Source organism: Apteryx rowi, unplaced genomic scaffold (genome assembly GCF_003343035.1).
Source record: "Apteryx rowi isolate R43461 unplaced genomic scaffold, aptRow1 scaffold_625, whole genome shotgun sequence".
Taxonomy (NCBI): Eukaryota; Metazoa; Chordata; class Aves; order Apterygiformes; family Apterygidae; genus Apteryx; species Apteryx rowi.
The window spans coordinates 50302-75793 of NW_020450900.1; the positions used below are offsets into that span (position 1 = coordinate 50302).

Genomic DNA, 25492 nt, shown 5'->3' on the forward strand with positions numbered 1-25492 from the left:
ATGATGTATAACTGAAAACCCAAGGCAAATTAACAACATGAGTTAACTTCAGGGTATTAGCCTTCAGTTCTCAAGACAAGGATTCAAACAATAGTTTAGGTTGCAAGAGAAAATGAATGCTGTGATCTCATTCTCATGCACATTTTTAGAACACGATTAACAGTTTCTGCTCAAGAAAGACCTAGGGCACTGCAGATCAGATGCAACTCTACAACTGCGTGGAAAAGCTTGCACAGCATTTACCTTTATTATTCCTGGCTCAAATCCATAGAAACACATAAAGAGCCTAAGGGTCCAAGTCTACAAAGCACTGAGCATGCTCTACTCTCGGCAATTTTGAATCCAATCTTGTTAACGTTTAAATCAATTAAGCTTTACTGTGTTACACAATGCAAATGAGTTATGGCCCCTCAATAAAGCTGGAGAGTACGGACTTTGAAAGAAGCATTTAACCTCCCACAGATTTGGAAACTTAAATTCACTCTCTGTGTTACTAAAGCAAGGATATGAAAGAAAGATATCTTTAAAAGGGAAAAACAAAGTGAAGTCTGTCCTGAAAACAGAGTTCCGATACCTGTGTGAATTGCCCAGTTTCTAAATAAAGGAGCATCTTTTTCAACATCCCACCCGTGTCTTGCAGCATGCATCCAGGGAATCTGAAAAATCTTCTTCTCCTAGAAAGGAAAACAAACAGGAAATGCCAACACTGACTGACTTGAGGAATTTTCTGATGACTTTAAGTCACTTACTTAAAAACATACTTCCCACATCTGCAAGTGTTTTGCTTCCTTCTAACAGTGCTGCTGTCACTGAACTCAATAGGAAAATATCCACTGGCATCCATGAAGGCAGAATACAACTCTAAGAATATGAAACACTCAGATGCCCCTTCATGGACTATGAGGCTGGCAGCTTTCCAAGCTGACACATGGACAAAACATGCAGTGCTGCACATTTCTAAACATTCAAATGAAGGCTGGTTTTGGCAGCACAGACACTTTTATGATTAGAAAAATCAAATATGAAAATAAACAACCATAGGAACAGAGCTAATTCAAGGGATTTAGAATTCGGCCAGTAAAATACTAGCACAGTGAAGGAAAAGGATCTCTAAAATTAATAAGCCAAGCATATGGGTCATCTGAATACATCAAATATAGATATCTTTCAAGTGAAGATAAAAACCACAGGACTCCCATGTGCAGGCATGGGTTTAAAGGTAGGTGAACTTAGTTTGGAAACTTTGGGACAAGCTCTGCAAATATTGAAATGTGGATTTAAAACAATCCAAAGGAAGAATTTTTTCACACAACAGGTAGTTAAATCAGGGCATGCCTTATGTGGTGGAAGTATAAACTGATTCAGAAAGTGATCAGAAACTCATGGAAGATAATCCATTGGTGACTATTAAAGATGATAGTTCTGGGATGCAACTCCAGCTCAGGGAGCCCAGCAGTTTCCAGAGCTCGAACAGCACAGGAAGGGGAAGAATCCTATTACACCTGTCATATTTCTTATACTCCTTCCATAAGCATTTAGCACAGGCCATCATCAAAAACGGGCTATTGGACCAGATGGATCCTGGGTCAGATGTGTTTTATGTCATACAACACAGGAATTAATTCCTATGTACTGACCTAAAGGGTTACCTAAGAACACATTATGTTAATTTCTGCAAAGCCATGTAAAATGAATTTGTTCTGCAGTCTTGGTTTTTCCTCCTTCTTGGGAAGGTGATACATCTTATCTGACTTCAAATGCAGGCAACTTGCACTGTAAATATCATCACAGTTTGTCTAGATTCCCTTCATAATCAACAAGAGAAAAGCATTTTAAGGGCACAATTTGCCTCTTCCTAAGGCAGCCACCCGAACTCTGTCAACTGAACCACATCCCAAAAATGCCTATTTCTCTCCATTGACTACAAAGGACTCTAGTCAGGCAGCTCTCATTTCAGCACCTGTACTGCAGATGTCTAAGGTCAGGTGAGATGAATCCTTTGCCCTTTCCCCTTCCTTCAACAACTGCTATTCTTCCTTGTCTGTCTGGTTAATATTTCACTAAATGCCAAGGTTGGGTTTATTTTCCTTCCTTTCTCTGTGATCTTTTCTTTTTTTGAGCCTGCATTTTATGTCAACCTTCAGCTCTTTTCTTCAAACTTTTCTGTCGCTTACATTCACTTGTTTAGAACTGCATTATTCTCTTCTCACCTCCCCTCCTCTTTTCTTCAGTTTGGTGAAAGCACAGATTTAACATGTTCCTCCCCATTCCATCTCCAGCTCTCACACCCTCATTCTTCCTCTTACTCTATTCCCATCACTTCTCTCATGTCCTTTTTGCCTCTTCATTCCTCTTCCTCTCTATACTTGATCGTCCTACAGAGATGCTCTCCTCTTTCCCCAAGTAGAAGTTGCGGTTGGACAATGAGGGTGGAACAGAGCTCCACAGAAAACAATTTCTATCAACAAGAACTTCAAGAACTGAATAGATTAAAAAGTTTTCTCATGTTTGGGTATGGGGAGAGGCTTGAACCATCCTACACAATGCTATAGAGGCTACACTATTGATTTCATATTCTGCATGATAATTCAAAAAGTCCTATAGAGACTTCCAAACTGAACAAGACTCCCAGATATATCAAGTTTAGCACCCTGTCACTGTCAACAGTACTCAGTGCTTCAAAGGAAAGTGCAAGGACCCTTTCAATAGCCGTCTAAATGTCTGTTTATTACAGAAAGTTCTCCCTAACTCCAGATGTCTTGAAGCACAAGGATTTATAGCAAACTATAATATAAATAAAAAATAGTAATATCTACCTGTATTATAACTTTTTAATATATACATAATTGTATATACATAAAAACTATAGATTTTGTCATCAGCTATAAAAATATCTAATCTCTTCGAAATCCCACAAGGCTGCTGACCACAACACCACCACATGGCCATGAACTCCACAGCCTAAACATGTGTTCTGCTCTAGTTTACCTAGATTCTTTTTATTTAACAAATTACTTCTCAATTTCACCAAAAGCTCTTCTCAGCAAGTGACTTCACCTATCTGTACTAACACAAAAAACACACACTATCAAACATTTACCCATATCCTTCTTGGGTCTGTGCTTATTAATAATGGCATTAATAGGAAAAGGTTCGTCACTGCTTTTCCTTAGACTCAGCTGCACCTGCAGAGCCCTATTTCAGCACTGTTCAGCCCCCTCCATCCTCACTCAGGGAATCACTGCTGCAAGTCACAGAGCTGTTTTGGTGAATCACTGAACTCAACATCACCTGTTGCAGCCAGGATCTGCCCCAGGTCAAGCTAATACGATAGCCCTGGAACAGTCTCCTTGTTGTCCTACTATCAGAAAGCACTTTCTGTCCTTACTGCCGCTGTACTTTCGATACATCACTGAATCCTTTAATCAACAACCACCCACAACACGAGGAGTCTCTTCCCTCTCTGGCCATATGGAAGTGTCTCCATGCCTTGGCAGGTTTCCATAACCAGCTGTGAACCCCCTACGACATCTTTCTTTATCCCAAAAGAACAAACTGAGGAACCCCAATTTATGTACAGGCTCTATTTTGCCTCTGCTATTTTCTAAACTATTCCTCCTACATTCTGGCTCTGGCTGTTGTTTTGTCTGCTACCGAGCAAAGCTTTTCCCTCCATTTTCCAGAATGCCTGGCTACTTTCAAACCCTGAAGTTTAAGATTTTCCATTAAGTTCTGTGCAGCTGTCCATACTGGAAGTGATGATTTCCCATTTGTTTTGAGAATACTACAAGATACAGAACAGCATTAGACCTGCTCAACTGTGTGCTGCCTTATACAGCACTTTATCATTGGACATTTGTGCAGAAGTCTGCATTTCTTTGAAAATCAGGCTCATTTAAAGTTGAAAAGCACAACCCACAAAACTAGTGCAGCAAAACAGGAATTGCTACCAGATTCCAGTGGGGACATCAAAAGGAAAAGGTGTCACATTCTTAGAAGCAAGCAGGAAGAGGAAAACAATACTGAACACTTGCAACTCTAACACTGCAAAATCCCCCAAGCAGGAGAGTGAGCATGAGACCACACACTAGCTAGAAAGTCATAGTGTTTTAAGTAGTGACATCGTCTTGATGGTAATAGTCCAAACAGCCAAAGCAGCAGGTTCCCTCTCTGCACCTCTTACAGCTACTCTGAATGCTTCCACTCAAATTTCCTTCTGCAGATCCATGAGGGACACTGACCTCCCATCATCCCCCTCCTCACACCACCTCTACCCTCTSCTCAACTGTGTAATTTCCCTCATGCCTCCCAGTTGTGTCTCTCTGGGAAGGTAAACAAATTCCCTTCGTCCTTCATGCCATTCAGCAGGATAAAATTTTCACCGGGGAGGCGCACAAATATTCATCTATTTTTTTCCAGCCTTATACAGAGGAGTGTGTTCTGTAGGGGAAAACATTAACAATGCAGTGCAGAACAAAGCAGGAAGAATAATGTGATCAGCTGAAAGTAGAGGAAGGGATTAGATAAGTCAGCCATTACCTGACTTGTCATTTTAACTGAGAGGTTTAATTCCTTCCTCTAGTATAGGAAAATCCCCAAGAAAAAAAATCCCCAAGAAAAGACAGCCCATGAGAAACCTAGAATATTACTTCCTGTAGTATTTAAATTTTATTTCTTCAAAAGCTGTGCACAAAAATGCCATTCTCTTCCTAATCTGACACACATTCTTTTTTACTGCAAACTGATTTACACCAAGTTCTGATTTAAAAATATAAGTCCTGAAATCCTACTACTTTCAGAGTCAGTTCTGTGTGTACACAAAGCTGTGATGCATATGATACTTTCTCATAGATTCCATGCATGGCCTTGTTTATGATCAGGACTTGCAGTAAAAATAGAAATATTTTTGGTTTAATGATTCATTGCTGGAACAAACGTTTAAACATTTTTAAACAGAAGCACTCAGAAATGAAATTAGCTTGTTGAGCACAATAAAGGCAACTCAGACGGGTTGTCAAATCTGAAGGTGGGAGTAGGGAATCAGTTTAATTAACCTCAATGCAGGCCATTTGGCCTGGTATCCTCCCTCTGGTAGGAGCCAGGACTTTGTTTTAGAAAAAAATCCAATTTCAAAATACTGTATTTGTAAGACGAGCATTGGTCAATATAGAGTATACTAACTAAGGACAAAACTTTCCAACCAGCTCTTGCATGCAAAAAGTTCAGGCCAGAAGAACCAGGCAGAAACTGCTGTAACAACATGATCAGGATAGTGGTAAACATTACATGACACGATATGCCTTGCAAAATGCCTTTATACACTGGTGGGCTGAACTTGAAGAATGAATCCCTTAGCACAGTGGCAACCTTTTCACACTGCAGAGCAAAGGAAGCAAGTATGTTTCTGGGGTGTACTGAGAAAGGTTAAGTGAGAGTAATCTACAAAAAAGGACAATTAATTTAACAGTAAGACTGAATCTGAAATACTGTGTCCTATCAGGCACAGAGAAACCATTTCAGAATCAAATAGAAATGTCCAGGGAAGGACACTAGAGATGGGCTGTCAGCAGGAGACAACTGACATAGAGGTAGAGATGGCAAAGGAGAAGAATCGGTAGGGACCTGAATGTGGTATTCAAATTACAAAGACAACAGTTAAAACTGGTCTCTTCCCTCCTTTTTAACTGTGACCCCATTATGCAAGAACAAGGACCTACTCAAATTCACAGGGCAGCTAACTTGGGAATGGATAAAGCAATATTTATTTACCCAGCCACAGCATGTGAGAGTCATTGATGCAGGAAGTTCCTGAGAAACAAAATGTGTAGCTGAAATTTATAGGGCTCCTGATAATTTTATGGCCACTAACACTTCTAGCTTGGAAAGCTGAAATAAAAAAATATCTTAATGTCATTCCTCAGTTCTGAAAATGATCACCTGAGCATTGCTAATACTAGTGGAGAGAAGATACTAGACTAACTGGACCAGTGTCTTATCCAGATTGGCTATTCCTATGGTTCTGCACTTACTTTTGTACATTTCTACCATTTCAATAATAAAGTTGCCTTTTGTAGCTAGAACTGCTTCATTCTTTTCAGTGTGGTGAATTAATCTTTTACATACTATAGAGTACGTGTAATATTTCCAGGGTTTATTACTGTTCAAAGTCTCAAATACACTCTGTTCTATTGAGCCAATTAAAAAAAAAAATCTCATTAGCGCTGACATTTTGGAGCCCATGCTTATGTTCTCTGCATGTCTAACACTCTCAGTAAGAGTTCCAGACATGAAATATTAGGTTTGGGTCTGGTACAGGAAAAGTTATCCTGTTTTCTCACAGGTCCACTACTTTGAGAAGTATCAGAGAATTCACATGTGACTGAAAGAGGAGATCATCACTTCAACTCAGAGGTTAATGAAAAATATACTATTCCACCTCAGAAGAGCATTTGTTCAAATCCTTCTGACACTACTTGGTGAGCAATTTGTTCCCAGCTTAAAAACCTAACAGAGTCTTCAGAACAGTTGTTCTAACAACAGATAGTTGGAGAAGGAAAAATGCTTTCAAACGAGCCACAAATCTAACAGGCAAATACAAAGAGCTTCAAATCTTGAAGGTAAGGCCAGAAGAACAGGTTCAGCAGGAAGCATTCAGCTTTGCCCTTCTTCCCTACATAGCCCCTTTGAAAATCAGAAACACTTATTTACTTAACCCAAACTCAGACCCTGCTATAGAGTATCCATGTAGCAAACACACGCTCACACACAGGCGCATGGACCTTACCTTATTTAGCCATTTCAGCCCTGGTATTGTGTTAGAATTTATTTGTTCTTCCAGCCACGGGCGCATCCGCATTCTTTCGACAGGCATTATTACCTGTGTTAGAAGGAGCTGAAGACAACAGGGGAGAATGTTACTTGTTTTCTAGGCACAACTGCAGTTCCCCCAGCTCAGTCCAAGAGACAGACAGACATACTTATTGAAGATTTGCAGCCATGTAATAACCATATACATAATACTGACTTTGACTTTGCGGGGGAGCCTCCCACAAGAGCAACTGAGATAATAAAGCCCTCTCTACCATAGAAAATGGTCTTCCAGTATACCTCTATTAGTAAACCCTTTTAACTGAAGACTCATCAAAATGGCAAAAGTTCTTCTGCTGATGGAGGCAGCCTACCAGAGGCACAAAGGAAATCAACTAAGCTCCTAAAGAGACCTCTTTTTGGCCCATGTACTTGCATTTGCACAGGAGGGTATTTTTTGCCAAGGAAAAAAAATGTAAAAAAAAAAAAGCGCAAGAGACATCACTGTACCAGTGCTGTATCTACTAACTATAGTGTCTTCAAATGGCTGTTTCTGTCCCATGAACTTGACTAAGATTATGAAAAAGTATTTTACGTTCCAGTAATTTATGAGACAACTTTGGTTCTAGCTGAGTAGGAGTGCCCTCCTCAGCTTTCTCTGATCAACCCAATCACTGGGTTTTTTAGCTGCTCTTTTACATTTCGATACTGCTTAGCTAGGAAGTGAGTGGTCTACAGCCATCTCTGCCGCACCAGGACACGTTATATTATTCAGTTAAGACTCAGACTAACTTCTTTCTCTCTCACACACACGGACACACACGTGACCCTGATGCCATTTCCCTGTTCAGACCTGTAAATTATTGACATTAGAGTCCAAAGTCTTGAACCTGAGACAGAAAATTTTAAAAACATTAACCTATCTCAGGCACCTCTTTGAAAGTGCCAACCACCACTATGTGCAGATCAAAGCACCACATTAAACTCCTGTTAAGCAGCCAACAGTGAATCATTTCCACATTCAAGTACTTGCATTTAGGCTTCTTCTTTTCTCCCCACTACACCAGGTTGGGCTCCTTCCTCTCGCCTTTCTTCTTTACATCTGTGTTCTCTGCATCATTCTGTACTTCTCTGCTCTGCTATTCTTGTCACCTTTGATCTTAAAAAAAAAAAACAGAAAAAAAAAAGACTAGGCCGTATATTTGAAAGCACACAGCAATGACACAAATGTAAAGGGGTTTGTTCTTTTTTCCTATGGGAGTACAGGCTTTAGACAGACTAACAATTAGGCAGTACCAAGTCCACACCCAGCACGAGAGGAAGAAAGCGTTCGAAGTTTCCTCTCATTGCTCTGAGGACATGTATTTCCTGAAACTAATAGGGAATTAAAACCTGAGTACAACAATAAGGCTCTTTGACATATTCAGAGAATTTAACAGCAATTGTGCTCACACTAATTTCTCAGCAAATATAATGGCATTTTCCTTATCACTGTGGAGCTGGTCACTAGAGTTTCAGCCTCAACCTTTTCCACAGTTACCCCCTCCAATGACTAAGAATTTCTACAATAACTCAGAAAACAGTTGCAATTGCTCAGGTCCCTTTCAGATGAGGTTCAGATGCAAAAAAATAAACCTGACAATAGCTGAATCCTTGTGCAAAGCCCCAGTGCGTGTGAGCCCCGTGAGTGAAGTTGTTCTCTGAGTCATGGCAAAGTGGGCTCCGCTTTTCGCTAGAAACCCCTATGTACTAGCTGTCTTTTCTCAATCACTCAGTACCGTCACCCTCCTACTAGAAGCAGGTCAAAGCTGGAAAATGCAAATGGCAATGTACTAAAAACAAAAGTAAATTTCTATTCATCTGTCAAGGAAGAGACATGTACAAGCAACTATCATTTTAGATATATTTAAAGAAATTATATGAAGAAATGTATGTGCACTTTGACACGGTTCCTGGAAACACTACGTATAATCATTAGAATTCAACATACGAGTGCTCCTACTTAGCAATGGGACACATCTTGTTTTCTGGCTAATGAGCCTCTAAGACACAATTTCAAGCCTACTTGAATGAACCAATTAGCCAAGAGGCAAAAAAGTAATCTTTAAGGCAGTAGCGACAAATCCTGCTTGGGGCAGTTAACCCATGGAAGAAGTAAAAACTGTCTCTATGAAAAAGCACTGTGTTCCAGGATGTGAGAAAGCTGCCAGCATCGCTGCTGCAAGGAAACAGAACTGGTGAGGTAGAGTTGCCTCTTCCCACTGTGTCCCTCAGGGCTACTCCAGCTGTTCCCTGCAGACGCTGCCATGCTCACCTCCTTCTCAGCAGCATCAGAGTCTTCTTGGATTAGCCTGCTGCTATCAGTATACCCCTTCACATCCATCACCCACACCAAATCAAATCAATCAGAAGTAATCAGCAAAGAGGTTGTGAGAGAGGAAGAGAGTGCAGCTCTAAAGATTTGTTTATTTGAAAGTAAAGCCAAACCCAACTGAAAATAACCCTTGATGATGTCCAGCTGGAGGGAACTGTGGGCATCTTCTGGAGAAACATTTTTCACAGGGGGTGAACACAGCACACTCCTGTTAATCAGGAGGTACCCCGTGCTTCCCTAAGCCTGTGTGCTGCAGAAAACAATGCTGGTGTCTTCAGAAGACACTCCCAGACCCTTCCTCTGCAGGACAGCACTGACCACATGGGCACTAAAACATACTATGTTTTTTGACACTTGTATGTCAACAGCTCCTTTGCAACCAAAAATACCAAGTCAACTGTAGCTAGCAACTGTCTGAGTGAAACGAAGGTGCCACATCTCCCCTCCAGATCCGTCAAATGCATGTTTTATTGTATAGTAAGATGCATCAAGTTCTACAGTGCCTTAAAAGTAGCCTCTGTCAGCCTGTATCTCAACACTGTCTTCCAGTAAGTATAACACTTACTGTTAGGAGAGTTAGGAGAGTTAATGCACCTTATTAAAAACAATTACATGGAAGAAAAAAGGTGTAAGAGTTAAATTTCCACTGGTTCCTCTCTGGGTTAGGGCTGGCATGATGTCGTTATATAAATTATTCACGATGTGCAACACAGTTAACAAACAGAGTATTAAGATTTATAGTCTCAAACAGGGCCATAAAACAGTGAGGACGTTCTCCTCTTTCAACAGGTCACCCTGAGGAGGGCTTGCATAGTAAAACCCCATGGAGCTTAAGGGAAGGGAGGGGGGAAATCTCAGAGGAGTGTCCCTGACCGAAACGCACAGGGCAAGCAGACTCCTAATGTCTCACATTTGAATTCCCATCTTTCCTCTGAGACTTTCCTACAGCAACAGGGGCTGACGGGTGCACTTGAGAGTCTTATTCTGGTAGTTCCTTTCCATGCTGGTTTGTTGTTTTTACTTTTCCTTTAGCTTCATATGGGATAATCCAAAGTCATCAGTGAGTAATGGGACAACCACTTTGTGCCATTAAAAGTAGTTCGGTTTGTAAAGACCTCTGAAATCCTCCAAAAGAGACAGCAAAGGCATGCAAAGTACCACTGGCCAGCACTTAACACCAAGCCAGCTTCACCCTACATCAGAACGCATGAATTATAAAACACACATACAAAGCCAGGAACTAAGGTAAGCCATACAAAACACTAGGCATGCCAAGTTTCTTCACTCCAGCTTCTCGCTAGTGTTTACCCAGCAGAAAGGTAAAAAGCAAAAACAGTTGACCCTTTCCAGGAGAATGAAACATTAACATTTATAATCTTAAGCAGGCCTATAAAACAGGGAGCACCTATATACCTATCTCTCATTTCTGTTCAACATTAACATTGTACTTCCCACTCAGATCTAGAGCCAAGGGTGATAAGGTATGTTTAGGTGCCTATATTTTTTGTATAGGGACAAACAGAGTCCTACCAGTATTTTCAGAGCTGCCAAGGCATCCAATTTCTACTGGCTTCCCCTTCAAGCTAATGGGCTGTAGGTACCCATCCTCTGGCCTAAGCAAACCTCACCAGAAGCCTTTGCAGTAGCCACCTCTGTTAGTCTGAACCTTAGCACCCAGGTCAACAGGGAGAAAAACGGCCCACTTGGCACCAACTTCCTCTGCCTCAGGAGAGCGCTGGTAAAGTTGAGACTGTGCTCAGAGACGCCCGGGCTGGAAGGGGAGACCCTGGAGGAGCTGTCTGGGGCTGCACATGGACAGCAGAGCTTCAGTTGTGCTAGCGATGAAGGAGCTCCTCTTCCTCCACTCCGCCTCCACCCTTTGGGCCTATCCCAATTTTACAGCATGTTAACGCTACTCTTTGCACAGGCAGCTTTGTGCACAAGTCAGGCAACTCGTCAGGCTTAGAAATTACACCTCTTTCTGTAAGGTTTTTGTTTGAACCCGGATCAGTTCTCTCACCCTGTTCAAAACCCTTGGGACAGCACAGCTGAGAAGGGAGCATGGGAGCAGGAATGAGCAGCTGGAGGAAAAAGGCAGAAACTCCTTAATCCAAAAGTACTAATGAAGCCTCCCTGTTTTTAACTCACAGCTTCAAACTTGGACTGTATTGACCTCTAACATCTCTTTGGAGAGAGCACAAGAAAACACTTATCGCTCCCAGAGACCCATGATGAAATCAAACTTTCTGGCATTATGCTGAAAATACTTTTCATTTGTTTTTTCTTCTGGTTTATAATTATCCCATGGTGGGGGGAGGGGAACAATAATCACCAAGAAACACAATCAACTGCTAATGAAGATGGGAGCTAAGAAAGCATTTTTCTATCCTACAACAAAAGAAGAACTCATTTAGATGTGAAAGTAGAACTACCTACTGGGAATTCATTTTATGAACGCTTGCCATTCTTAACAAGACAACCAATCTTAAAAAACCACAGTTTTTGACCATATGCCTTAGAAATATATTAAGGCTGATAGCTCTGAGGATATCATTTCCCTTTTCTTGCTCATTCCTGTCACCCACCTCTTTCTTAAAGGGGGCCAGAGTCAGGGGCTGCTGTCTTCTCAGTGGTGATTGCTTAAATTAAGATATTAATAAAATGATTCCCAAAGAAGTGGCTGAGCATGCAAGACATTAACCTCAGCTCAGCAGCATTTGCCTGCAAGAAGAGGACAGAGGGAGAGAGGCACCCGGCTCTGCTGGGCTGCACCACTGGCATGGGGCCACGGGGTGGGAGGCAGTGAGAACAACAGGCCGGGGAGACATGGGGGGCTTGCAGGGCCTCTCCGAAATGCAGGCTTTCAATGGCCACAGGGGAGTCTGCAAGGAGCCCAGGCCCATGCAACAAGGGTGGTCCACAGGATGCTATGACACCACAGTTTATGAACTGATTATTTTGCCCATTTTTGAAGGTTTATTTATTGTACTAGTCATGCTAGCTCTGCAGTCAGCTCAGTTTTTTTGTTGCAACTAGATACCAGAAAAACATGGTGGAATCTACTCCCTGACAAGCTATAAACTGTCTTAATCCTGCAGACGTGACTCAGAGGAAAAGTGCTGTGGAAGAAAGACAGCACAAGATTTGCTGAAGGCAGGCCAGCGTAACTCAGTTATGCACTCAGAAGCCTGGAGGAGGCCAGTCAGGAACACAGTTTCTACTACCACATGTTGCATTTAAAAATGAACTTTCTATACTAAAATGATCACAACAGCAGCCTGTGGTCAAGCATACAAGGAGTCAACTTCCTAAGAGAGAGACAACTGAAAGAAAAGAGTCACAATAGTATAAGAGACAGGAGTACAGATATAACAATGTTTTTCATGAATAGTCAAAGATCATTAAGCAGGTAGCTGTCACTAAAGCATCCTTAAAATGTGACAAGTCATACTGAATTTCAGCTCTGTACTTCTTTGTAAAATGTATTTTGCTAAGAGGTAAGGCTTTATGTAAGACTCTTCAGAAGGAAATTCACATCATTGGTTTATTTTTAAGGAGATATCAGAGAAAATATTAGATGTTTTAAAAAGATACTAGAAAAATGTAAATGATGTTTGGGTTACAATCTATGTATATATATATAGTTTCAGATAGTTTCATTCAGTAATGTTCAGTAGAGCTTGTAGTCTCTCTCTGCTAAAACATTCTGCTGGCCAATAAATTAGACTTTTTTTTCCATGACAGCAGATAACACTACTGCCGTACAGAAAGTATAACCTTTGAGAACGAAGAGCTCTTCACTAGAATTAGAGCAGCTGCAGAAAGAAAGTGAAAGCAACGGCATGGCATGTATTAAATCTGAACAATACAAGATGTTCTGTTCCCTTCAGTTTCGTTCTGTCAGCATCTGGATAAATGGAAAGACACAAAGTTTATCCCTAAAAGACACAAACTATTCTACTCCAATATCACTGTTTTTTAAAAATATATATATTTCTGCAGAAGCTAAAAAAAGGGGGGGGGGCGGGGGGGAATCTTCCTCCTCCATTGCAAAGTACCTGGTTAAAAGATTTGCCAGTATATGGAAATATTGTTAATAGTTGTGAGAAGGGAAGGCATGATAAGATGCTCTGAGGTGTGTATGTGAAGTAGATCACAGTCTTTCTGCACAGCTGCAAAAAAAATGTTTCCCAGAGGACTTGCACAGAATTTTGCAGGGTAACTATTTCTCTTTTCTCTATAAATACAGAACTGACAGTATTAGAGAAGCAAGTTCTCTTGTATTCATGCTTGCTGATAATCTTTTAAAGTGTTCTCTGTGTTTGCTAATGCTCATGCACTTCAGAAAAGCATCAACCACCCTGTGTGACCAAACAGATATGCTGAAATGAGACCATATTCTAATTTTAGGATTCAGAGAACCGGATTCTGAATTTGTCCCTGTGCCAAGACTGTTCCAGGATATAAAGAAACATGATCTTACTTTACAGAGCAATACTTAGAGCAAAATTCTGTCCCTTGATCATGTAGGATTTTGCATATAGGACCACCCTGGGTCTTTTCAAATATTGCACTGTGGGGGCCCATTTGAAAAATAAGTACATGTTTAACTGTATGTGCAGAGCCCTACTTGGAAGTCAAGCTTCTCAGAGTGAGCGCAGAAAAGACCTTTCAGGATGAAGCCATGGGCTTACGGTACCAATTTACTTTCTACCCCTTCAAATATTGTTATATTCATGTATTGGATTTGAGATACTTCTAACACATGCCAAGGTTCAGGAAATTCAGACTTTTCCTGTGTAAGAAGACCCGCTAACATGACCTGGTCAGTAATACTTCAAGAATGTAATCAATATTTTAACTGAAATGCATACAACTGAACTGCGCTTAACTCAGCTGCTCTGATTTCACACACATGAAATCTTCCTGTCCCCAGTTTCCAGACAGACCTCTGCCCAGGTACATGTCACACCTGCCAAAAGGAAAAGGGAAAACTTGCCACTGACATTGCAGAAGCAGAATTAACATGTCTTCTTTCTGATAACCCCAAATTACACAAATATACATATCTTTTTTGGAACCAAAAGCAAAACACTAGCAAATGAGAAAAACTGGGCATATCCATTCTCACAGCTGCAAGGGTTAAGGAAGCGTTCTAAATAAAACCCTGAAGCTTTCAGAGTTGTCAAATAGAGATAAGAGGCAAGAAAGTACATAAAACTCTTTGAAAGACTTTCTAGACTTTTGTGTAGCCAGGCGGCAAGACCTACCCTCTCTGGTCTTTTAATCTGAAAGTATGAATGGTGCCTCTTTTGTTCCTTTGGAATACCCCATCAGTGATACATTATTAAACAGGGACTGGGGAAATGTCACAACTCTGCTGGCTGATTTTCTTATTGCTAAGCACCTCTTGCCTTGAGCTCTCTTCCATTTAAAATGTACTCCATGACCGACTGCTCCACAGACCCAGCTCCTGGGCTTGGCCAGAATTCTGATCCCCATGGTAGCAATGCCAGTGTTTTTCCTGCTCTTTACTTTTAGTAATACTTCGGCAGCACCAGCAAAGAAAAATGGCATAAGCATGCTATATCCTTCCTGTCCATCAACAAGAAAAATACTTCACCACAGGCAGGAAAAATTGTATGGTATTTGCTCAGGTGTCTCCAGGAAGGAGGAGACTCCATAACGGCTGGAAAGACAAAAATTTGAGAGTAGGCAGGGTGGGAAGGAGCAGGTCCCTACAGAGCCGGGTAGGCAAACTGGGGTAAGGCATGACCTGGCCCCATTAGAAAGAACCTGCACAGGCAACCAGCCCAGTGCTCCCCTGGGCTCCCAAGCCAAACACAACACAGCTACAACAGGATCAGTGCTGGTGCGAGGAATGCTCTGTGGGTCTGCAGCACAACTGGGAACCCACATGGCTGCAATGGATTCAAGCTAGCAATAGCTACCCAACTGCCAGCAATAGCTACCAACAAGCCTCTTCTTAGTAAGGGCGGGTTGTGCCTAACCCTAAGGCGCCCACCTAGAGCTGCAGGGAGATGCAATGTAGATGGAGGAGGGAGGATGCCCCATTCAGCCTGCCCCTCTCTCATGCAGCAGTGCACAGGAAAGATGCACAAAGGTAAAGAGAAGAAAAATCTTTGTGTCCTCAAGGGCTGGAGGGAGAAAAAAAAATCCAACCAACCCAACATACCTTGCAAAAAAAGGCAGCAAACAAAGGCAAACAAAAAAAGGCAGCAAATACCTCAAACATGTATTGAAATCAGCATTATGGACTGCATGATAAACATGCCCAGGAAAACATACAATGGGAATTCATGCTGTTATATACAGTATGTTTCATCAGCCCTATAGCATTTCTGTTCCACCCAAAGGGTGTTAACATGCCTTGGCTGGGATACAGACATTACACATCAAAACAGATTCCTTCTTTTGGTTTCCATGCAAAGCTTATTTTCCCTCAGCAGCAGATACATGAGTTGTTAGTTTGCAGTGATCTCAGGCATCCTTAAAGGTAGCCATTGGATTTGCAGCCTAGAACTGACATGAAGAAAAGCCATATTATTTTAATGCACCAGAACCATTAGGCTGATTCTTGTTTCTGGACTTAGCCATTGAGAAACAATGCTTCAGCTTCTCAATAGCTACTATAAAATTACCTTTGCACTGGCTCCTACGTTCAACATTATCATAACACTAAATAATACCTGATGTCAGTCGTTCAGCCCATTCACTTTGGCATCACAGTGATTTGCATCACCTGGGAATTTGGCCCAGACTAAGATGAAATAGACTGTTAAAGACCACCTCTGCAGTATTTGTGCTACAACGACCATCTGGGCACACACGGATGTCTGCAAATCTGGTGAGAATACAAAATGGTTGTTTTACTTTCAACTTTAAAAGGATACTGTTTCCCAGGGGTTTCTGTTGTTTGCTTCCCACGTCTTATCAGATGGAGATGCCAGATTCTGATGGCATCAGCATGACAATGGGTCTACGCAACTGAGAGTCTACAGCATATGATTACAGAAAACTCTTCTACTGCCACCTTCTCCAGGAGAGTGCAATACAGCCATAAATTCTACCTATTTGTTTTACCTCTGATGACTGCTCAAGATTTGCTTTCAATATCTGCAATGGCTAACTATCTTTCCAAAAAAGTTGCCTAGAAGAAAAGGTGATAATTTTTCAGCAGTATGTCTGTACTTCCCTTAGACAAGTTAGGGAAGGACTTGTTTACAGTAAGAAATTTGCTGGCATGGTTGTCAAGGAATAATTAATTCCTTGCAATGGGAGCAGTTATCCCAAAATAAATCAATTTTATTCTGGAATTAAGTGCTCACACAAGAATTCACTCCTGAATAGCTGATGTCGCTCAGCCGTGTCAGTCAGTATCCACTGAAGCCAAACCCTGTGCAATCTTAAAAGCTGTTAGGAAAACTCAGCATTTGACAGCTGATTCATAAGGAATTTTCAAGGCTGGTGAAAAATAGAAGATTGTTAAGTGTCAAACAATTATCAAGAATTACTTATTTTGTCATAGCAATGCAACTCAACAGCATTTTTTAAGTCTCTCCATAGCTCTGTTAAGTTCAGTGCACTCTAACTGCTCCGTGACTAGATTTACCAGAGACATTGCTAAAATATTTAACAAGCACACCTAATTTCCTACATGAAACTTGGTCTCTGAAAAAAATAAGACCAATTATAAGTGCAAGTATCTGCAAGATCAGGATCTTAACTTGTAAAAATACTTTTTAAAGCCTGGGTGGTCTTTATCTSCCTGTCCTGTCTACCACTTCTCTGACCAAATGCATGAACAGTGCTCTGTAGGATGATGCTACATATAGGAAAAACAGGCACTGTAAAACAAAAGCCCTTAATCTCAGCATTCCCTCGCTGGTGGCTTGTGAGGCTCAGGCAAGATTACAGAGAAGACGATTACAGAGAAGATGGTTACATTTTAAAGGCGCTCAAAGAGGCAGAAAAATTATTTCAGGTAGTGAACACTGCAAAATGTGTTCAAGGAAGAATTTTCACATTTGCTGGCCATGACCTGAACCTGATGTAATCCACCTTGCTCAGATTTGACTTGTTTCTCACAGCTAGCTTTGTTTGTATAACATACTGTTCTGCAACACACAGCAAAAACTATTTGCACACTACACTAAAGTACAATTTAATATTTGCTTAAAGCTTTCATTTTATTGTCTGGGCAAAGGCAGTTTCTACCACTGAAGTTAATAGCTAACCCACACCCATACTTTTGCTACAGTAACTTCTAATCACTAGCACAGCATCCAGATCTGAGAGCAAAAGGCATAAGCTACCCCTGCCTAGCCTCGCAGTGAGCACCAAGTCAGCCCTTTCAAGAAATCAGTATTCTTCCCTTCACTAATACCTGACTATAACAGTTTAGTTATCAAAGAAAAATATACGCTCTTTGGGATCTGCAAAAAAAAAAGCCCCTCTCCTGTTACTTAGAATGCTTGCTTTAAAGACAGACCACAAAACACACAGACTTGGGGGCTGGAATATTTTGAATCATCCAAACTGCAAGCTGGAAACATGTCTGTCACATGCACTTTTTTATGGTTACAAAAATAGCACCATGAAAGAAGCAGATGTGTGAACACAAAAAATAAATTGAATTAATTATTACAGAGATACTGGTTGACACCGGAGAACTTAACAGGGAAACTTCCTCCCTTTGTACACACACTTTGAAGGCTTGCATTTAAAGAAGTACTAAATATTAAGTCCTTAATACTGGCGATTGCTGAAAAAATATGACGTAACCCTTCTTTTTATAAAAATGTTGCTCTTTCCACTGCCACAGGACGTACAGGGACTTTTTAATTCATTCATGTTGAGATATGAATAGCTGGGATTGGTTATAAAATGTGTTCTTAATTTAAAATTTTTGTGTTGTTCAGAGACTAAGAGCAGTGAGACAGCCTCAATTTCTGATATGCAGCAGCTATTTCTATCCTGGTAGTTTCCTAAAATACCACTGAACTAGAGTAAGACCACTGAACTCATCTTTATTTCTGACCTAAGCAAGATAAATATTATTAAACTAAACAAAGTCAGTTTTCATCAGCTTCCCTCATGAATCTCAAATCTTCTGAACAGTTTTGGCATCCAAAGAATTTAGTTCTGATACACTTGATTATAATTCTTGTCAAATGTGTCAGAATAAAATCTCTGGAATTAAAACCTGTCATTCTGCCCTACTACAGCTCTAGCAAAGCAGTGATTGTCCAAGCTTCTCCTCCAAACCCAACAAACATTTTCATCAATCCAGGCCAGGAATGTGCGTTCCACACATGAGAAGACCATTCAAGCTTCTATGGCCACCCAGTGTTTGGCCATCTTTTGATTAATATGCCAATTAGTTGTCAATGTCAAAAAGGATCTTCTAACTGGAGACTTATCCACGGAACTTGAGTGAAACCATTCACAGTCATTTCATGTGACCAGCAAAGCTGACATCTGACAACAGCATTTGGTTACTGCTGATCTCTCCCAGCTCTAAGTTGATGACCCCAAGGTGAAGAAAAAAAAAAAAAAAAAACACATTTTATAATCGATCCTATCAACCACTCAAATCTTAACATGCATAAATTTCAAGTACACCTACCAGCTGAATGATTCCCTTTCATCATACTGATGTCACCACCTTCATTTTACTCTGTCTATACAGTTGTCACAGCATTTAACCTCCACAAATGAAGAACAGACTGCTTTTAATACTGCAAGTTATCACACAGACCACTAGATAAGTGTCATCTGGATATTCAGGGGAAATAACTCTTACTCCTTATCATATACCCTGTTAAAAGAATGTTGTCATGTAAAAGTCAAAGTTACTAATAGATGAGTTAATAAAATAGAAATTATTTTTCAAGTTCAGCTCTCGTGCTTATTTCCTCTGTGTTTATTCTTTCATTTTTGCCAACTGGGAAATGAAAACCAATGGAGTCAGTTTCACTTTTGTTTATACTTGGTTTCAATTTTATCCTCAAGTTTTGCTTTCAGGTTTTTAACATAACAGTGTTTGGATTTCAGATCCAGCAAGAAAACTTTCAGTAATTTTAAAACATTTGTCTCCCATCCCCCCCCTTTTTTCCTAATGTGGTATTATTTTAGTGTACATAAACTTTTTAAGATGTTGTTACAATTTTAGGAAGTTTTTGGTGGGGAGATTGTTTCATTTTGATTCTACAATTTATGTATGTTACATCAGATTTAATTCAAAATTCAATATTTTCCAGTTGATTCCCCCTCACAATTGCATATAAAACACATTTGTACAATTTAACAAAATATCTTAAAAGAGCAGCCAGCACACCAAATGCCCAGAAAGCTCACGCCATGCACTAAATGCATGTAACGTATATGCACCAAATGCATGTAAAGATCTAAATGTCTTGCTGCTACTTCAACTTACTGATGAAGTAAGGCATTATCTTGCATGGCTAAATCTGTAAGAGGTTTGCCTGTAAGGCCATCAAGTGATGTCCAATATCAATACAAATATTACAGGACAGATTTCATCTTCTGTGTAGTCATCAAGCTCCTCAAGTTACAGATATCCCTCTGTACATATCAAAAAGCAGAACTTAACCAYCCTTTATGACTTTCTTGAACAAACCCTAAGTAATCCTCCCTTTGTTTGTCCTATACCAATATTAAGCATGGATCACTTTTAAAAGTACTTAAAATAATTTAAGAGCAAAAGGAAGATGGTTAGACATCACCCACTGTTGCATGCAGTTCAAACTAAGACAAATTTAAATACTTTTGCCACAACTTAACCCCATTCCTAAAACCAGGCATGCTGGTAACTAAAAACCAAACCTGTAAAGGTTATCTGAAAAACTATGAAACTGTACTCTGCTCCATTCTTTAAGGGGCAAGAACCAACCCACATTTATATGGGAATTATTGCTTCTAAGCTCATGGAGAAAGCTAGTAAACTGTATAGCAATAACTGAATGTCAGAAACCATTTAAAGTTAAGACTTAATTCTGTACCTTGGGTGACACAACACATCACATGCAGGTGGATTTGCTCCTGGCTGCCTGTGTCCAGGCTGTAACAAGAAAAAATGCCTGCTTTGTACTAAAGTGTGCTGTGCATTTGTCGCAATCTGCCCCCAAGCAAGCAAAGGGGTCAGAAGACTTCCAACACACACAAAACCTGGACTTCCAGTATATTACGCATAAGAAACCAAGTATTACTTTCTAGTTCACTATTTCTTTATTTTCTCACTAGTTCATTCAAAAAAATCAGTAATATTTCAGCAATTCACAAGAAGCTGAAAGCATACCCAGCACTAGCTGGAAGAACAAGTTTTAGAAGTGTTTTACAGTCTGTCAGTGAATAGCCTTTACTTGGTTCCTCAGTAATAACCCAACAAACCTTCTGAAACAGAGGAATAAATTATTTAATTTAATTATATAATTGGAATGATTTGGTCCATAATGTCATTTATAAAGGAGGAACACACAGCTTAATAAATCTGTTCTTCTCATTCACTGTACTCAGAATCTTTTTGGTTTGAGGTTTTGTGTTTTCTTATTTTTTGTTTTGGTTTTGCACCTAGGATCTCTCAGAACCAAAGAGAAAATGTTTTATCCTAATCGCAGTTTATAAGCATCATAAGCTACAATAAAACTTCGTAAACATTATCTTATGTTTTATGTCCTCGATATCACAATCACTGTAAGCCTTTGAAGAATGGAGTTTTCCAGAGTCAATCTTAACTAGTCACACAGATAAGTAAGTCATACCAGAAAGAATAATACATGATTAGCTTCGCTTCTTTTTCTGTCCGAGTTATCCACAAACAGAACACAACTTACAATACTGAAGATCCACAAATTATAATCGAGGTTCTAATCCTCAAACTTCAGAAGAATTCTGCTGGGATCAGACTTCTATGTAACATTAAGTGAACACAGGATGAACTTAACCTGAGTGTAGCCTGTGTCAGGTTAACAAGCATAGATTATTAAATAGGATCGTCACAGAAACACTGTTTTTTTTCAGAATTTTCATAATAGCTTATGCCACAAGATTCACATAACAAAGAGCAATACATAGTCTTGCTTGTCTACGTCATTTACAAACAGATCATTTCTTATGTTCGCAGTGAAGAAAATAATTCTATGAGTTTTCAGAAATAATTCTTGATCAGTGTCTGCAGTAATTCTTTGTGGATATTCAGTGGTCAAAAATTGAAATTGAACTGTTCTGACTGCTGAGTTGCATAGCAAGTTTCTCTTCCACAGATTGTCTAATCAGTCATGAACCTACGCAAACTCTTGGCATCCGTAGCAGGCAGTGGCAACAAGCCCCACAATTTAGCTACGTATTGCATGACAAACACTTTTTGTTTTGAAGCTACCTCCCAATCGTTTTATCTGGGTTGTGTTTATCTGTATTATTCCCTGTTCCCTATTCACTTCCTTCATGACACTAATGATTTTACAGAACCATCTCACATCCTCTTCAGTCACCTCTTTTCCAAGCTAGTCTTAGTCTGTCTAGCACTTCTTTCACAAAACCTGTTTTATACCCTTGATCACCCTTGGTGCCCTTCTCTGTATCTCATCAAGTTTTACTGCATCCTTTTTCGAGATGGGGGAACAAAAATTGTTAATGCTATTCAAGAGAGGGGAGCAACATGGATTTATAATGGCATGATGATATTCTCCATTTCATTTTTTATTCCTTCCTAATCATTCCTAGCATGTTCTCTCCTTTTTTAGCAGCTACAAGGCACACAGCTTATGTTTTCATAAGTTTATCTATGCTTTTTTTTCCTGAGTGAAAATAGTTGGTTCAAACTTCATCTCTGTGTATGTAAAGTTAGGGTTGCATTCCCTTCCCTGTGCATTACTTTTCTTTAGTCTGTACTGATTTTCATCTGCAATCTTACATCCGGACTTTCAATATAATGAGATCCTTCTGACATTGTTGCAGTCAGCTTTTTCAGTTTTACTACTCTGAACAAGTTAGCACAACCAGCAAACTTGTCACATCACAGTTTATGCCTTTCTGGATACCTCAAACAGCATGGATCCTAGACAGACTCCCAAGGGGACCACTGGCAACCTCCTTTCACTCAGCAAACTGACCGTGACTCTATGACCTAGAGCAACCTGATCCAGCTTTGAAATTGGCCCTGCTCTGACCCCGGGCTGTGCCAGATCATCTCCAGAGGCCCAAGGAAAACCCAGGACTGTACCAACCAGACCACACTAGCCAATGTACATGCTCAAAGACGCCTTTACAGAATTCCACCAGACTTGTGATGCACAACTTCTCAACAAAAGTCACATCAAGTCACACCAAGTACCTGGTTACCCTAGAAACCTTGAAAAACTGACATCTCATTTGCCACCTTCTATTCCTGGAGTGCCAAGGCACTTTTAAGCAACAGAGTACATACAACAGGTAATAATGTTATCAGCAATCTCATATTTAAGTTCCTTTGGAACTCCTGAAAAAGATATCACCTCATCCCATCTATTTGTTATTCATTCATCTCCTACTTCAGCTTGGGAGATATCCTCAAAAAGGTTCACTCCAAAGGAAAAAAAAAGAAAGAAAAGAAAAGAAAAAAAAAAAAGCCTTGAGCAAGGGAACCTCCTTAAACTCTTCCTCAGTGAAGAGAGACTCAAAGAATTCATTTCACTCTTCTGTTACGACTTTATCATCCTTGGGCACTCCTTTTATGCATGGATCAACCATCAGCAGGCTTCCTGTTTTTGATGCTTTGCAAAGAGGATTTATTACTTAACACTTTTAACAACTTGTTCCATGACTCTTTTTGGCCTACCTTATTGTGTGTAACACAGATTTTATGTTCTTTTCCACCTTCCTCATTTGGAGACAAAGCTTTAACTTTATGAAAGATGACTTTTTACTTGTACTGGACTCCTTTACTTTGCTTTTTAGCCTGCTTGGTTCTTTTGTGTATTTCTGACTGATGCCATGCAACTACTCTGAGTCTTTACTACAGCGTCTTTAAAGAATTATATGCCACCTGCAAGTATTTTACACTTTTGGCTGCCTCTCACCATTTTATTCATTTTTTCCCTCATTTTCATGAAGATTTTCTTTGGAAAATTAAACACTTGCAATGGCCCTTGGCTTTTATTGCTGCTGAAACAATGTTGAATCTGAGTACATTATGATGGCTGTCACGTAGTAGCTTGCTGGCATTTTGAATGTAACATTTTGAACTAAATTCTTGCCGACCAAGACCAAGCCCAGAGCCGCTTTTTCTCTGTGGGTTCCCTTACAAGCTTTGCCTAGAAAGAAGTCCTTCACGGCATCGGAAAATTTAGTTCCTCAGCAAATTTCATCATGCAGCATGATATAATTCACGTGGGGGCAACTGAAGCCTCCCATTATCATTGTATTTCCTATTTTTGTAGCTTTTCTAGTCTCCCTTAGTATACGACAGTCCTAGTCCATACTCTTCCTATTTAAGCCTGAAAAACAGTTCATGAGATCCTGTGTGATTTGCTAAAACAGTTGTTTATTCTTTAACAAAAAGCACCCTACCTGATACACGTGCAAGCGACTCTGTCCTTTCTATGCCATCTTGTAGTCTGCTGTTACAATATCTGACCTTCCACAAACTTTGTGATACTCCAAGTATTATATCATGGGGATGTTTTAATATCTTTTTAATATTATGGGTATGATGATCCTCTCCAAGAGAGGATGTGTCATGACAAACTTTACATTCTTCTTCATCTGTCAGCCTTCCCCCACTGTTTAGTTTAAAACACACATATATACATATACCTATACATAATTTATATATAATATATATGTATGTATGTATAAAGTTTAACTTAAGTCCATAGCCTGTCTGCAAATTTATTTAGATAAAGCCCATTTTTCTTATGTATGTTCTTTCTATTCCAAAAATGTTTCCAGTTCCTCTTGAAACTTAGCTCCTTTTCTTGCATGATTTATCCAACCATGCATTAAGACTCTACCTCTCTAACTGCATCTGGTCCCACATACCATAGTAAAGATCTCCATACAATGAGACTTGGGTCTTTAACCCCCTATATAACAGCCTACATTTTACTTCCCAAACCTCTTACCTACCTCTGTATGTAACATGGTCTGTGAAGAACAGCTCTTCTCAAGAAACTAGCTGGACATCTTCTGAAGTCAGCCGCTTTTGCAGTGAGCAAGCAACTGGCTGTGTGCCACTGCAAAGATAAGTATGCCAAATACAATGGCTGATCACTCCAACTATCTTTCTGTATCGCCTGGGATCCCCAGCCTCAAATGGGTATCATCAGTGTCGAGAGACTGTTACCTTGCTGCGTTTGTAACTAGCTGAAGAATTGCAATGTGGAGGACGATCGCAATATCATGTCAGAGGATTCATTGCTCTCATACCTTCCACCATGTTTTACCAGCAAAAAGGAACCACTGCATACAAGGGCCACATGAAACAATTCACCATGGGACATTACTGATAGGGGAGACAGAGGGACAGCAAAGCCTCAGGAGGGGCTGATGGCAGGAAAGACTCTGATTCAGACAGAAAGTGCCTGCCTCACACATTAATTGTGCTGCTTTTATAATTATGTCACCATTTCCCTGTGTCACCATTAGGGCGAATTTAAATGTTGCTGCTACATTCACCTCTCTTCATGGTACTAACACGGGCATTCTGCAAAGGGTATTATATGCAAATCTGTTAAGACTCCTATAAAATAACTTTATAAATTTAAACACAGTGTTTCATCTCAACAAACTGAGGTTCTAGTTTACAATTGCTCCTGCATCCAGAAACCGCAGTCTAAAAGAACTTGGCACAGTAAGCTGGGCTATAAATTATAACCATACACTAACTGGGAGCAAAGTTCTGGACTCTGACATGGAAATCAAAATGATTCCTTTATCTGAGCACTGTGTATAAACAAATGAGCCTTAAATACTCAATTGTTTAGGTGCCTAATTCCCTCAGATTAACTAAAATGGGAGTTAAAGGCCTAGATATTTCTGGCAATCTGGACTGAGAGATCCAACTCCCGACGTACTTGCAACTCTGATCCCAGACATTTGCCCAGACAGATTAAGATGCCTGGAATTTGACCCACCACACTACACACAAAAAAAMCTCTTGTTCATAAATTTCATTTGAGAAAGATGTCCAGGACTTGGCCCTTCACTTGCTGGTGTCCTCTGAGCTGGACAGTGTTAGTATATCAAAGCATGAGTCAAATCACTCAGAATGTGATAATACTTCACATAAGC

General features: G+C 40.1%; 1 protein-coding gene across 4 annotated transcripts in view; it reads right to left on the reverse strand.

Annotated features, from left to right (window-relative positions):
- The window catches only part of IRF2 (interferon regulatory factor 2), a 43858-nt gene extending 19508 nt beyond the window's left edge, over positions 1-24350 (reverse strand). The window contains exons 1-4 of one of the 4 annotated variants that reach the window (XM_026084056.1): positions 24329-24350; positions 7841-7966; positions 6785-6892; positions 575-674 (exon numbers count right to left, since the gene is read on the reverse strand). In XM_026084056.1, the coding sequence (XP_025939841.1) occupies positions 575-674; positions 6785-6871 (187 nt within the window). In that variant the 5' untranslated portion in view covers positions 6872-6892; positions 7841-7966; positions 24329-24350. Of the gene's footprint in view, positions 1-574; positions 675-6784; positions 6893-7840; positions 7967-20226; positions 20248-24328 lie in introns of those variants that run through there. The other 3 variants (XM_026084055.1, XM_026084058.1, XM_026084057.1) reach the window with 3 other exon arrangements.
- Between the last annotated feature and the right edge of the window lie 1142 nt (positions 24351-25492).